The sequence below is a fragment of the Engystomops pustulosus genome, chromosome 1, assembly GCF_040894005.1.
Source record: "Engystomops pustulosus chromosome 1, aEngPut4.maternal, whole genome shotgun sequence".
In the NCBI taxonomy this organism is placed as follows: domain Eukaryota; kingdom Metazoa; phylum Chordata; class Amphibia; order Anura; family Leptodactylidae; genus Engystomops; species Engystomops pustulosus.
Genome location: NC_092411.1, coordinates 21,235,768 through 21,250,870, shown reverse-complemented (window position 1 = coordinate 21,250,870; position 15,103 = coordinate 21,235,768). Strand labels below are relative to the sequence as shown.

General features: G+C 43.2%; 1 protein-coding gene across 2 annotated transcripts in view; it reads right to left on the bottom strand.

Moving 5' to 3' along the window:
- WDR70 (WD repeat domain 70) overlaps positions 1 to 15,103 on the bottom strand; it is a 153,225-nt gene that overhangs the window by 46,594 nt on the left and 91,528 nt on the right. For both annotated transcript variants that reach the window (XM_072135264.1, XM_072135257.1), the window contains exons 11-12: positions 2,377 to 2,476; positions 566 to 650 (exon numbers count right to left, since the gene is read on the bottom strand). In XM_072135264.1, coding sequence (XP_071991365.1) covers positions 566 to 650; positions 2,377 to 2,476 — 185 coding nt within the window. The remainder of the gene's footprint in view (positions 1 to 565; positions 651 to 2,376; positions 2,477 to 15,103) is intronic.

Here is a 15,103-nt window from a genome sequence, read left to right as displayed (position 1 = left end):
GGAGAGAGGGAGGGAGGGAGGGAGGGAGGGAGAGAGGGAGGGAGGGAGGGAGGGAGGGAGAGAGGGAGGGAGGGAGAGGGAGTAAATGAGGGAGGAAATGAGAGAGGGAATGAAGGAGGGAGAGAGGGAATGAGGGAGGGAGAGAGGGAATGAGGGAGGGAGGGAGAGAGGGAGGGAGGGAGGGAGAGAGGGAGAGAGGGAGGGAGAGAGGGAGGGAGGGAGGGAGAGAGGGAAGGGAGGAAATGAGGGAGGGAGGAAATGAGGGAGGGAGGGAGAGAAGAGAGTGGATGGAGGGGGTGAGGAAAGGAGGGAGAAAAGGGGGGGGAGAGAAGCAAGGGAGAGATGGAAGAAGAGAAGGAGCAGTAGGCAGGGAAGGAGCAGAAGGCAGGGAAGGAGCAGAAGGGAGGGAAAAGGGAGGAAGGGAGTAGGAAAGAAGGGAGAAGGGGGAGAGTGGGGAAATCACAGTGTTGTACATGGTTCACACAGAGCCATCTTTTCCTTGCACCATCCAGTTCTGCTATGTACCCATCCCCGGCACAGGACCATACAGGGGTAAAATACCTACATTGGGAAAAAGTTGGGCAATCCAGTGGCAGCATGGACCGGCTTCTTAAAGTTCCTCATGTCCCAGGTTTTTAAAGTGTCGTCTCCTGAAACGCAGAGAAGAAATCACTTGTTATCTCAGTAATGTTCAGACAAGATGAAAACCCCATTAAAAATTATTTACTGTACCTCCCCATCAATTTTGCAGCTCAAAAGTTATTTTTGGGGTCCCAAGCAAACCTAAAGGAAATCTACCATCAAAATCCATCTACAGACAGCACTGCAAGACATTACCATAGAAAGTGCCGTGAAGACTTAACCCTTTCTCGCCGCTATGTGCCTGGAAAGCATCATCCGCTGTTCCGTGTCGGAGGTGCAGGAGTAGTGTCCCGTTCCTCACGACACACATAGCAGGTGCGTTACAGTAAAACCCTGTTCACATCTGGCTTCCTTGGTCCCCTGCCAGATAAGTACTCTACGCTAGATTTACGCTACCTTACTACTTGTTTTTTGGAGCAAGTACAAATGAGTCATCAAACTACTGTCAAAACACTTTATTGGGGGAAAAAAAAACCCTACAAAAAACTTCTCAGGATGTAACGAAACTCACAAGGTTCCCGACAAAAAAACCCTCTTCCTATGGTCTTCAGAGATATGAGAGAGTGTAAGACATACACCAGGAGCATCCAGCGAGTCCTCCTGCCCCGGCCTCCGGAGGAAATAGATTGTTCTGGTCTATGCTATTCATCACGGAGTGATAATTCCATAATACCGCCATATATGACATGAAATCGGGGATGTGATGTATGGGCTGTGAGTGGAGTCCTGGCCCGGAGCCCCAGAAAAACCTAACAATCCGTATAAAAACATCACTGATCTGTACAGGGAGCAAAATCTGAGAAATGGTTGATTTCCGCAAACATATGTGCAACTAAAATTCTGGCAGATCAAACCTGCCGGGACGTGCGCTCCTTGTATGGTCTGCCCGAAATAGGGCTCTTAACCCTTTAGTGTAATAGACACTATTGTTCTATAATAAATCAGCATTTTTATATTATTTTCATTCTTCTTTTCAGAAACAATCAAACTTGTTTTTTTATGGGCCGGGTTTCATTTTAAAATGGTACCATTTTAGGTTACATATTTTATATATTCCTGCAATAGATATTTAAAGGGAACCTGTCACCAAAATGTTCACAAAAACAGCTAGTGACAGGTTCCCATAGAGCCCCATAAAGTAATTGACAACCTTTTTTTTTAGCTAAAGACAGTTTCCCTCACATCCCCGTAAAATCAACTTTGTTAACTTACCTGGCATACAGCCAGATCTAGCAGGAGTGAGAGGGGGCATGTTCCTTTTTACCATTCAGCATTTCATGTCATGTGACCAGGCCCATGTCATCTAAGGTCCTTTACCCACTAACATTTGCAAAATGTAGCCCATGTATGTATCTGATCACAAGAAATCACAGCAGCCTCCATAGACTTCTACTCCTCCTCGCCCTCCATGAAGGCTGCTTTGATTTCATGTGATCAGATACATACATGAGGTAGATTTTACAAATCTTAGTGGTTAAAGTATGTTAGATGACTGACATCACACTGGTCACATGACCTGAAGTGCTAAATGGTAAGATCCTTCTAGATCTGGCTGTATGACAGGTTAAGATAAAGTTGATTTTATGGGGATGTAATAAAAACTACTTTTAGCTAAATGAAGGGTGAAATTAGTTAACAGGGCTTTATAGGTACCTGTTATTTTGTGTATTTGTGAAAAATGTGGTGATAGGTTCCTTTTAAACGTTAGGTACTAATGAAGACTGGAGAACCTACCTCCTCGTGTGGCTATAACATTTCCACCATAAGAAAACGTGACACAAGATGTATCGGTGCCTGGAGCGTGGGCTTGTCGACAGTGGAATTTTGTGTGGACCTAATAAAAATCAAACAAAAAAAAAACAAAACCATAATCAATAACTAATCGTAATTACAATCCTCCTACAATTCTGCGTATACAGCTCCTGTGAAGATCTCTGTATCTCCAACAGACTACAGACAAACCCCTGAGACTTCTGTTTAGAGAGTGCCCGACACCAAAATAATTACCCACTGCACCCCATCCAGTGATTAGGTGCAACCCATCAGCAAGTGTTCCATTTCCCTACAGTGGCCACTGCAGGAGAAATGTAGTATTGCATGGTAGCCCCATGTGTATCTGAATGGCTGTCCGTTTGACTATTTTGTGTGGTTACAGATCCTATGCAGGATTATGTATCTCCATAGTAACAGACTACAAACAGATTTTAAGTAGTCTGAAGCCATTGTTCTAAGCTCTCTATCATACTAAGCCAATACCAGGCTGTCTCACTGCTGGGTACCGAATGACCCGATGCCATATGTTGGTGCCTCCACAAGCGAAGAGTAGTATTGCATCTTTTTGGCTTACACAGGGGCCCTCTACGTGTTCCTTTGCCCTAAAGAACTCCGATTACTACCCCTTTAAGTGAAAAAATGCCAACGCGCAAGGAGATTGCGTCTTAGAAACAAACACAGACTTCACGTGGAGCCTTGCCAAAATATCCTTCAACCCCGATTCTGGAAAATTTCAATTTGAAGAAAATCAAAACCTATAGTTCCGTAAAAGAAATAATAAAAGGAAAAAAAACCTGCGACTGGTTTAATATATCAACTGTGTTCTGACACGAGAACACAAAATTTACCATCAGAGGCAGGAGTGTAAGTGAGAAACAGCAGACGGCAAGACAAAGGGCGCGAACCAGAGGGGGGGGGAGGCGGGAGCGTAAGCGCCCTCCCCGCGTATCTGCGTCCTGCGGCCCCTCAGACATTAACAACATGTTATTAAAAGTCTTTTCCAGGAACACTGAGGATTACGACAATAAAAAATGGAAGATGGACGAGGCCTGTTACCACTGTGGGGGAGTGAGCGGTGCCACGGGGAGCACAGGACTTTATTGTAAACTTTACCCCTTTCTCAGTGACCAATCCGATGTGTTCTATACATTATTGTAAAACTGTGCAGCACTGGCCTAAGAAATCAGATGCAAAATGCCCCCCACATCCTCCCCTGGAAACTCCATAATTCTCCACTTCCTGATATTTCCCGACACACAGGAAGTAACTCAGAGGCCCTCTCAGCCAATCAGAGTATAATACAGGTGATTAGTAGGAAGGAAGAGAAGAGACCCAATCTAAACCGGAGGGAGGAAGTTGTTGTGTATCCATATCCATAAAGAACCCCATTACATAACCGAAAATTCTAAGACGGGTGGGGTGTAGAATAAAAATTCTTCACATATGGAATCAATTTAAAGAGAACCCGTCATGCAAAATAACCCCGCTAAACTAAATATATCTTCATAAACTGCCATTAGAGAGCATTGCCTCTATCCCTTCATTGTCCCTCTACATGCCTGTAACCCTAAGCAATGAGGTCCTAAAGCTGTATGCAAATGACCTGTGAAATGTCCAATGAAGCATTAGCATATTCAAGCTGTCCACTCTATTCATGAGTGGGAGGCACAGCCACACCCCCAGTGCATGACTGACAGCCTATATAATGATGTGAGGCTGTATAATGATGTGCTTCCTGGTGCTGGTGGCCACGCCCCCGGCAACCTGTGTGTGTATGTGTGTGTGTATAGGAGAGATACAGCAGCTCCAGGCAGCCATGTTACAGCAGAACATGTCAGATTCATGTGTAGCTGATGTCTGTGTCTCTCACCTGTATATTAGGAGGATGCAGCATTTACTATACATTACACACAGACATGAGCAGGGGGAGGAGAGGGGAGGGGTAACAGGGGTGACATCACTGCCTCTGACCATGTGACCAGCCTCATTTACATGATAAAGAATAGATGATTTTACAATGAATAATGTATGAAATAACTAGATAAAGGCTGGGATGGGATCCTTGTGAGCTGCTCCAACAGGTAGTAGTGACAGGACAAGTGACACAGACCTGATGACAGGTGTCCTTTAAACAAGGTATCAGGCACCATGTCAGACTCCCAGCACTCAGACCAAAGCAAATCTACAACTTTACCCCCATGGGAATAACTTTACCGACAATTATTACCTTAAAGTAACAAGATCTTACAAAATATTATAATATATACACTCACCGGCCACTTTATTAGGTACACCTGTCCAACTGCTCGTTAACACTTAATTTCTAATCAGCCAATCACATGACGGCAACTCAGTGCATTTAGGCATGTAGACATGGTCAAGACAATCTCCTGCAGTTCTCCCGAGCATCAGTATGGGGAAGAAAGGTGATTTGAGGCCTTTGAACGTGGCATGGTTGTTGGTGCCAGAAGGGCTGGTCTGAGTATTTCAGAAACTGCTGATCTACTGGGATTTTCACGCACAACCATCTCTAGGGTTTACAGAGAATGGTCCGAAAAAGAAAAAACATCCAGTGAGCGGCAGTTCTGTGGGCGGAAATGCCTTGTTGATGCCAGAGGAGAATGGGCAGACTGGTTTGAGCTGATAGAAAGGCAACAGTGACTCAAATCGCCACCCGTTACAACCAAGGTAGGCAGAAGAGCATCTCTGAACGCACAGTACGTCGAACTTTGAGGCAGATGGGCTAGAGCAGCAGAAGACCGCAGCGGGTGCCACTCCTTTCAGCTAAGAACAGGAAACTGAGGCTACAATTTGCACAACCTCATCGAAATTGGACAGTAGAAGATTGGAAAAACGTTGCCTGGTCTGATGGGTCTCGATTTCTGCTGCAACATTCGGATGGTAGGGTCAGAATTTGGCGTCAACAACATGAAAGCATGGATCCAAATACAGACAGTACAGGAACGAAGTGTGTGTCTCCAATATGTCCTCCCCTATACAGACAATACAGGAAGGAAGTGTGTGTCTCCAATATCTCCTCCCCTATACAGACAATACAGGGAGGAAGAGTGTGTCTCCAATATGTCCTCCCCTATACAAACAATACAGGAAGGAAGTGTGTGTCTCCAATATGTCCTTCCCTATATAGACATTACAGGAAGGAAGTGTGCATCTCCAATATGTCCTCCCCTATACAGACAATACAGGAAGGAAGTGTGTGTCTCCAATATGTCCTTCCCTATATAGACATTACAGGAAGGAAGTGTGCGTCTCCAATATGTCCTCCCCTATACAGACACTACAGGAAGGAAGTGTGTGTCTCCAATATGTCCTCCCCTATACAGACAGTACAGGAACGAAGTGTGCGTCTCCAATATGTCCTCCCCCTATACATACAATACAGAAAGGAAGTGTGTGTCTCCAATATGTCCTTCTCTATACAGACAGTACAGGAAGGAAGTGTGTGTCTCCAATAGGTCCTCCCCTATACAGACAGTACAGGAAGGAAGTGTGTGTCTCCAATATGTCCTCCCCTATACAGACAATACAGGAAGGAAGTGTGTGTCTCCAATATGTCCTCCCCTATACAGACAATACAGGAAGGAAGTGTGTGTCTCCAATATGTCCTCCCCTATACAGACAATACAGGAAGGAAGTGTGTGTCTCCAATATGTCCTCCCCTATACAGACAGTACAGGAACGAAGTGTGCGTCTCCAATATGTCCTCCCCCTATACATACAATACAGAAAGGAAGTGTGTGTCTCCAATATGTCCTTCTCTATACAGACAGTACAGGAAGGAAGTGTGTGTCTCCAATATGTCCTCCCCTATACAGACAGTACAGGAAGGAAGTGTGTGTCTCCAATATGTCCTCCCCTATACAGACAATACAGGAAGGAAGTGTGTGTCTCCAATATGTCCTCCCCTATACAGACACTACAGGAAGGAAATGTGTGTCTCCAATATGTCCTCCCCTATACATACAATACAGGAAGGAAGTGTGTGTCTCCAATATGTCCTCCCCTATACAGACACTACAGGAAGGAAGTGTGTGTCTCCAATATGTCCTCCCCTATACAGACAATACAGGAAGGAAGTGTGTGTCTCCAATATCTCCTCCCCCTATACAGATAATACAGGAAGGAAGTGTGTGTCCCCAATATGTCCTCCCCTATACAGACAATACAGGAAGGAAGTGTGTGTCTCCAATATGTCCTTCTCTATACAGACAGTACAGGAAGGAAGTGTGTGTCTCCAATATGTCCTCCCCCTATACATACAATACAGGAAGGAAGTGTGTGTCTCCAATATGTCCTTCTCTATACAGACAATACAGGAAGGAAGTGTGTGTCTCCAATATGTCCTCCCCTATACAGACAATACAGGAAGGAAGTGTGTGTCTCCAATATCTCCTCCCCCTATACAGATAATACAGCAGTGATGGCGAACCTTTTAGACACCGAGTGCCCAAACTGCAACCAAACCCCACATATTTTTCGCAAAGTGCCAATACGACAAATTAAGCAGCAACTTATTACTCCCTGCTTTTTAACAGGTTTAAATTGTATAGGCACCCGAGGACACCATAACAGTAGAAAGAAGGAGAAGAAGTTTGGATTATCATTGTAACTTCCTTCTAGGGTCCTGAGCTTCCTGGGACTGCAAGAGGCCTTGAGCCCTGTCTGACAAACTCTACCCTGGGGTGATGGCAAGGGTGCCCATAGAGAGGGCTCTGAGTGCCACCTCTGGCACCCGTGCCATAGGTTCGCCACCACTGTAATACAGGAAGGAAGTGTGTGTCTCCAATATGTCCTCCCCTATACAGACAGTACAGGAAGGAAGTGTGTGTCTCCAATATGTCCACAAAATGATAAATTGATATTACCCTATTACAGACTGCTGTATATATACACCAAACGTCCCCCTGAATCCTGCAGATGTGTGTGACAGGTGAAGGCTGGGTTGGCTCCATTTGCTTATAATAGGCTCTTTGCATCGGTCATAGATCACCGGGTGTTCAGTCTCTGACCACAGAGGTTACATAATCATTAGGGTGAGGTGATGGACAACAACATCAAGTGTCATAAGTGACCAGAAATTATACAAGAGGTGACAGGGAGCGGTTGGAGCCTGTGAGTAAAGTCACATCCCATTAACTTCACAAAGTCGGTGGTAGGGAGAGCCTGCGGGACATGAGTAACACCACACATAGAGAAGAGAGAACCTAGAGAAAGTAAATTCCACGTCGTCTGGGGCGATAGTATCATTGCACCACCTGCTGTTATGTAGTTACATTACATACATATATGACATTACCTGCTGCAGAACAAGTAAGTAACAGCGGGTTGGCTCTTTTAGTATGCATAAGCAGAGGCGGCCAAACATGTATGTACCAGGGTGTCTCAACATGTACATGGATGAGCAATACTGGTTTTATAGAGTTGTGAGGTTACACAGATTTCTATAAAGGGAAGAGCCGAGTGAAACCCAAGACTCAAAGGCTGCTGGAGATAATAGTAAGTTTCTATCTTACCCCAAGTGCTTTAATCCCAGTAGTGCAGGTCAGTACTTTTCAATAATTTCGTATTTGATTCTGCTAATGCTAAATAATGGAGGTTCTGGAGCGGGTTCTCCTTTCATGTCCGTGTCCAGTGTATGGGAGACATGATAGCAGCTAGTCTCCAGCCACCAGCTCCGAGACACTGGACACTGGAGCGGCTGCAAGAGTGAAAAACTGCTAAACACTCCTGAATACAAGTCTGACTCCTTATGTACATACAGGCAGTCCCCGGGTTACATACAAGATAGGTTCCATATGTTTGTTCTTAAGTTGAATTTGTATGCAAGTCGAAACTTTATATTGTATAATTGTAGTTTTTTGCCCCGCTCACAATTGCAGTTTCAAACTTTTTTGTAAAAACTTTTGTATGATATGATAACAAAGACCTGCAGTATTTCATCAAACCATCATCATTTTCTGCAGGTTACTGTACCAAAATTACATCACACCGGGTTCTAATTTCATTAAGTCCCAGTCTACACAGCAAAGCTGAGAGTATCAGGGAACTGTGCACTAGTGGACAGAGCGGGAAGTGCAATATTTTATAATGTGAATATATGGGTTCCAGACTTCAAAACAGACCAAGGATAGAATCTGTAGGGATTTTGTACGTTCTTGTTGTGTTACTGTGGGTTTCCTTGGGGTTCACCGGACAGAATAGACAGACATAGACAGAATTCCTCTGTTTGTTGCAAAGATGAAAAATCCTCTCCGGCCCAACTATCCATGTGTGTGATCTTACCCTCGAGCTTGGTGAAAAACAATAGGCAAGAAGTATTTCACGCGGCACATTTGTCCTCTAGCCGTGATACTTTCTTTTCTTCTGACTTTCCTAAGGCCTGTGACTCAGATGGGAAAGTTCTAATTTGATTTTGAGCGCAGCCATTGATGTCAATGAGTCAGAAGGGTCCCAGGAATGGCTGGAATTCCAGATGTGCGTCCCCAGGCAGCGCTCCGTGTGTTACGTTACACCTCTGCCCTGGTGGGTGACCTCCTCAGTAAAACCAGAATAACTAAAGTGTGGCCCCCGACACCATGTACTGAGAACAACCAGAGGAATTACAGAAGGGAATATTTATACAAGCCACAATTCACACTGTGGTGCATAAAATAGGCCAAAAGCCATAGCACCCAAACTAGGGACAGCTAATGAAGACAGTTGTTGCTTCTCATTGGTAGAGGAAAGTCCCACTGGATGGAGGAGATACCTCAAAACGCTTAATCGCCCTAAAAATAGGTCTCCATAGCAATGTTTTAGACATCCTATCCACTCGTCTAGTAGACAAGATCTGCAAGAATCCTAAAAACAGCATGGTGGCAACCTAGGTGGATGCTCAACAAGCTCTCTCGATATTGCAGAGATGAAAATCCACCAATCCCTTGACGGGCCTAATGGCATAGAGTTAAGGGAAAGGTTCATATGACCTCAATCTCAATTGGGAAGAGGGTAGAGTTGTTGGCCATTGGGTTCCTCTCTCCCTACCAATGTCCAGACATCTACAGTTTCTTGGTGGACAATGGGGTTGATGCCCAGGTGGTATCTAAGATCACTTTGGTCAAGGGGAAGCCCTCACTTATTGACCCTAGAAGGGCCTTGGAACAGAGAGTTATGGACAGTTTACGGCAGGACCCACAAAAGGTGCGCCTTTCAATGGACTACAGTCTTGTGCACTATTCATGTTGCATGCTACACAACACTATTTGTAAGCCCTATGATAAGAGAGCATGATGTGGGACCACTAAGGGTCGTTTCACTGCTTGGCTGTACATACTGATACTCTCGTAACAACGAGGTCTTGGCCTTAAAATTTTTAAAAAGTAATGTGGAGATGAGATTTGCATCCAAGGCCTTACTACCCAAGAGTCAATGGGGGAGATTTATCAGAAGTGTCTGAGGTAAAACTTTTCTAGTTGCCTGTGGCAACCAATCACAGCTCAGCTTTCATTTTCTAATCAGCTGTGGGACAATGAAAGCTGAGCTATGATTGGTTTCCATGAGCAACTAGAACAGTTCTGCTTTTGGACACTTCTGATAAATCGACCCCAATGAGTCAATAATACACTGTCACATATTAGGTGGGGGACATCACATTCGGCACTGGGAGAGAGAAGCTTCATGTCACACCACAAAGCTTTAATGATGTCTGACAAAGGGGTGGAGCCAAAAGGATGTTGGATATTAGAATTTTGATAGGGGATATGTCTATGAATGCAGCACACGGACTATAATGTTTCTTGTAAAAAAGACAGTATGGAGACTTACTTTTGAGCACACTCTCTACTGATGAGTGTTGACAGTGATGTGTGCAAATAGGTGTTCTCGTATAGAGCACTGCCCAAAAAGTGATCTCTACACAACATTGTATCTCTAAAATAAAAAATAGCCCACTGAGCTGCATCTTAGACCTTTCATCCAGACACATAGTAACCCTGCAACTGAAGAGGCGCAAGAACTCTGAAACAGGCGGCCTACAGATTAGTGTTCCCATACAGAGCAGTGCCTAAAAACGAATCTCCACACCCCGCTGTAATCTTTAAAAAAAAGAAAAACATTGAAAAACTTAGACATTTCATTTAGCTGCAATGAATGCCTGCAACTAATGAGTGGCAAGAACTCAGAAACAGGCTGTCGATAAATAGAAGTTTTGTATGAGGTCATCCGATTGGAAAACAAATAGGTACAAAAACACAAAAGTTTTTGCAAAATTGTGAAGTCAACAACACACAGAGTACTAATGCAATGAATGTTGGGCGCACAGTCACGTCCGTGCCTCTGCTGTGATTTATGATCCCTTTTAATTTGCCGATGTTAAGAAGTTGATACTTTAGTGACCAGGAGGCATCGTCCTTTTCATCTGTCAGAAATGCCGTCATAAATCTCTCATGTAACACCAAGGGGTTCAAAAGGAAGGAGACCTCCAGAGACAATTCATAAAAAAGGGCTTCAAGGAATATTCCACTTTTATAGAAATAAAGCTTCATCACTGTAAAAAATGGAGAGGTCTACAACTTAATAATAGCAAAAAGGGGGAGATTTACTAACCCTGCCTAATAAACACTGTAAACCGAGACACTCTTTGAATAACCTTACACCCTCTATTTTTCAGTGAAAAATTAATGATTTTTTTCTACTACGGTGTCATGAATATTTTTATATTTTTCTAGATTGGGGACACCAAATGTTTTTTTTTTTGGCCACACCGCTGTCTGCTTCATGATCTTGGTGGACTCCCACCAATCTGATATGGAGGACTTTAAGATAAAATAAATTTTTCTGGCTCATAAAACGGTTATAAGTTTTAGGCATTTTTTTTTTTTTTTTTACCCCTGGAAATTCCCTATAAAACGAATTTTTATGTGTTTAACCATTTACTTGATGGGGAAATAAAACTGAAGTGGAGCAGAAAGCGACTGATTAAAAAAAAAAAAAAAATCACTGTTTTCCAATTACAGCCCCTATAGAGATCTATGTGTCTCCGTGGTAACAGACTACAAACAAATCCAGTGTGGTCTGATCCTCCTATTAAATTCTATTTGGGATTTTCAGAAATAAATGTTAGGAGATAGATGGAAGGCATCAGACTACCGTACTTAGGATTTACATGTAGTCTTTTTACACATAGATCTGCAGTGTAGCTGTATACACAATCTGGGGAAAAAAAAAAAAAAGATTTCTAAAACTATTAGCATGTTCGCATATTTTTTTCAGGTAATGGAGATATCTGGTTTCTAAAGTGGCCTCTGTATTTCACTTCCACACTGTACAACTGTATTTCACTGTACAACTTGGCATACCAATTGTTTTCCAATTGTCTCCATGGTAACAGACTACAAACAAACCCAGTGTAGTCGGATCCTGCAATTAAAGCCCATTTCATATTTTCTAAATAAATGTTAGCAAAGAGATGTAGGGGATCCATGACTGTAGGATCAGACTGCCAAGGATTTTTGGTTCTAGTCCGTTCACACATAGATCTACATTGTAGCTGTATACACAATTGGGGAAAAAAAAAAAAATTCTAAAAAAAAAAAATTCTAAAATTAGATTTTTTCCCCTAGGTAATGGAGACATCCGGTTTCCAAAGTGTCCCCAGTCTTTCACTGTTACACCCACAAATAAAAATAAAAAAAAATTTCCGCTCTATAAATTGGCAGAACTGTTGTTTACCTTATTAGTCAGTGCTCGGATTTCAAGCTAAACTTTATTACTTGACAAATTGCAAAAGTTTCTGCTTGTGTTGGCCGTGGCCGTCAGGGTATCACTGTTACACTGGAGAAATGCCCAAATTTTAAAGCCATTTTGAGAACAATTAAAATATTTTCCCAAATTATCTATGCATCTACTTACTGGAATGTTTTCCTCCATCTACTGGAAAGTCTACACCTGTTTTATACCATTCAGACTCCTAAAGAAATTCAGAACTTACTTATAGGTCCAGTCGGAAACCACACATGTAAACCACAGGTAACCTCTAGCTCAGAAAAATTTGGGAATTTTGCTAATGTGCTCTTTCACTAGCACAGCAGCTCTCCCCATCCCCCACTGTACAGGATGATGAGGACTGATGGGAGCCCTAGTGGTCAATTATAATCATGACAGCTCTTAAAGGAGCTTTGCATTTTGTCTTTGTTTGGTTCTGAAGGTGGCCCGGCCGTGTGTCATGATAGTATAGTGGAGACAACAGAAAGCATAACAGTCTCTTTGTTTTAACCCCTTTAGGATGCAGCCAGTTTATGGCTTAAAGGGAACCTACCACCACAAATCTACCTATAAAGGTAGATCGGATGGTAGGTGGATCAATGGGACTTGAGGATAGCCCTTTTTAAGGGCTAATCCTCACATCCCCGCACTTTTTTGGTAACTTTTATTAGACTTGTATGCAAATTTTGTTATGCGGCCACTGGGGCGTGGAGAAGCCGCATCTGAGGCTACAAGTCGCGGCTACTCCATGCCCCGGTAGCCTCTTTCCCCCTCTTACTCACCATCTTCGGTGCGCAGCCCCTCGTAGCTGCGCGCCCTCGTCCGACGATCCTGCCGCCTGCGCATGCGCAGAACAGCAGGCCCGCGCCTGCGTGGTCACTGCTCCGAAGCCGGGGCTGCACAGGCGTGGGTCTGCTGTTCTGCACATGCGCAGGCGGCAGGATCGTCGGACGAGGGCACGCAGCTACGAGGGGCTGCGCACCGAAGATGGTGAGTAAGAGGGGAAAAGAGGCTACCGGGGCATGGAGTAGCCGCGCCATGTAACCTCAGAAGCGGCTACTCCACGCCCCAGTAGCCGCATAATAAAATTTGCATACAAGTCTAATAAAAGTTACCAAAAAAGTGCGGGGACGTGAGGATTAGCCCTTAAAAGGTCTATCCTCACGTCCCATTGATCCACCTACCACCCGATCTACCTTTATAGGTAGATTTGTGGTGGTAGGTTCCCTTTAAAGGGAACCTGTCAGCAGAAATTGACCTAATAAACCACTACCAGTATGTTACCAAGCAGCTGAACACCTTCCAGATCTGGTTTCTTTTATGACCCATTGTGGTGGCATCATCCAGAATATCAACTTTGAAGTGAGATGTGAAATGGTTGTATAAAGTCAAGGAGGCGGAGAATTTAACACTGAAGTCAAGTTCTCTCTTTCTCAGAAAGCCCCTTTCATTGTAATTCATGGTCCTGTATCTAGAGACATCACTAAGCAGATCTCCTGAAGTTTGATGCATGATGTCAATCACAGCTTAGGAGGTATTATGAGGTGGAAAGATCTTGACTTCATACCTAAATTCTCCACCTCCTTGACTTTATACAACCATTTTACATCTCACTTCAAAAAAAGATTTTCTGGATGATGCCACTACACTCGGCCATGAAAGAAACATGATCTCAGTGGTTAGCATTACAGCCTTGTAGCGCTGGGGTCCTGGGTTTAAGTCCCATCTAGATCAATATCTGCAAAGAGTTTTTATGTTATCTCTATGTTTGCTTGGGTTTCCTCCGGGTCCTCCGGTTTCCTCTCACACTCCAAAACATACTGGAAGGTTGATTAGATTGTGAGCCATATTGGGGACAGGGACTGATTTGGATAGCTCTGTGTAGTGCTACGTAATCTGTGTGCGCTATATAAATAAATAATTATTAAGGCTCAGGACCATTTTTTGTATTCTGACATGCGTCGCTTTATATGGTTATAACTATTGAACACTTTAACTTATAAAAGTGATTTTAATATGGGCTTTTCGGCACATGTTGTACTTCAGGTTTTTAATCCATAACACAACATTTTGGCTCTAACAAAGGCTCGGGTTTGTTAGAGCCGAAACGTTATGTATTAAAAAAACACTTTATTTTTGTGCTGCCTTTTCAAGTCGAACACCGGTTTTCTGCATTTTCAAGGAGATTTCAGAAATGACTATTGCAGATCATTATTATTTTTTGAGATCTTCATAGTAATTAAAACAAAATGAAGGGGAAATCTAGAAAGGTCTCATTTTGTCAGTGATAAGTTCATTTAGCCCTAAAATGTACATGTTTGCAAAAGATAAAGAGAGAAAACCCATCTCAATATTTGTTATGCAATTTCTCCGGAGTAAGGAGAACCCCCCCATGTGGACGTCACTTGCTGTAGGGTCGCACAGAGGGCCAAATAAGAGAAGAAGGGCTATGAATCAGCCAGTTATGCCAGAATTTTGTGGTTTTTACTAGGTTCATGGGCACCCTTTATAAGCCATGAAATATTTTATTTTTCTATGATTTTGTTTTATTATATAAGTCATTACAGACATGGCTATAACTTATAAGTAAGGTACATTTATATGTAATTTTTATGTGGGAGGTTTTTTTTTTAAACAATTTATTAATTTGCGGATTTAAAACTTTCTTTTTTACATGTCCCACTATAGGATATGAACAAGCAATCATTCATTGACTGTGGCATTTAAAGGGTTTACACCCACGATTGGAGCTTGCTGAATGTCCATCAATTGATTCAGCAGTCCTGCTACTTACTTCTGTGCTGTGGGCATACTCTACATGCTTCTTTGTTTACATGTCTGAACTCTGCTGAATAGGTGGAGCTGCAGCAGCAGACTTGTGACTCATCCTGCCGCCCTCCCCATCCCCTCATCCCGTCTGTGTCAG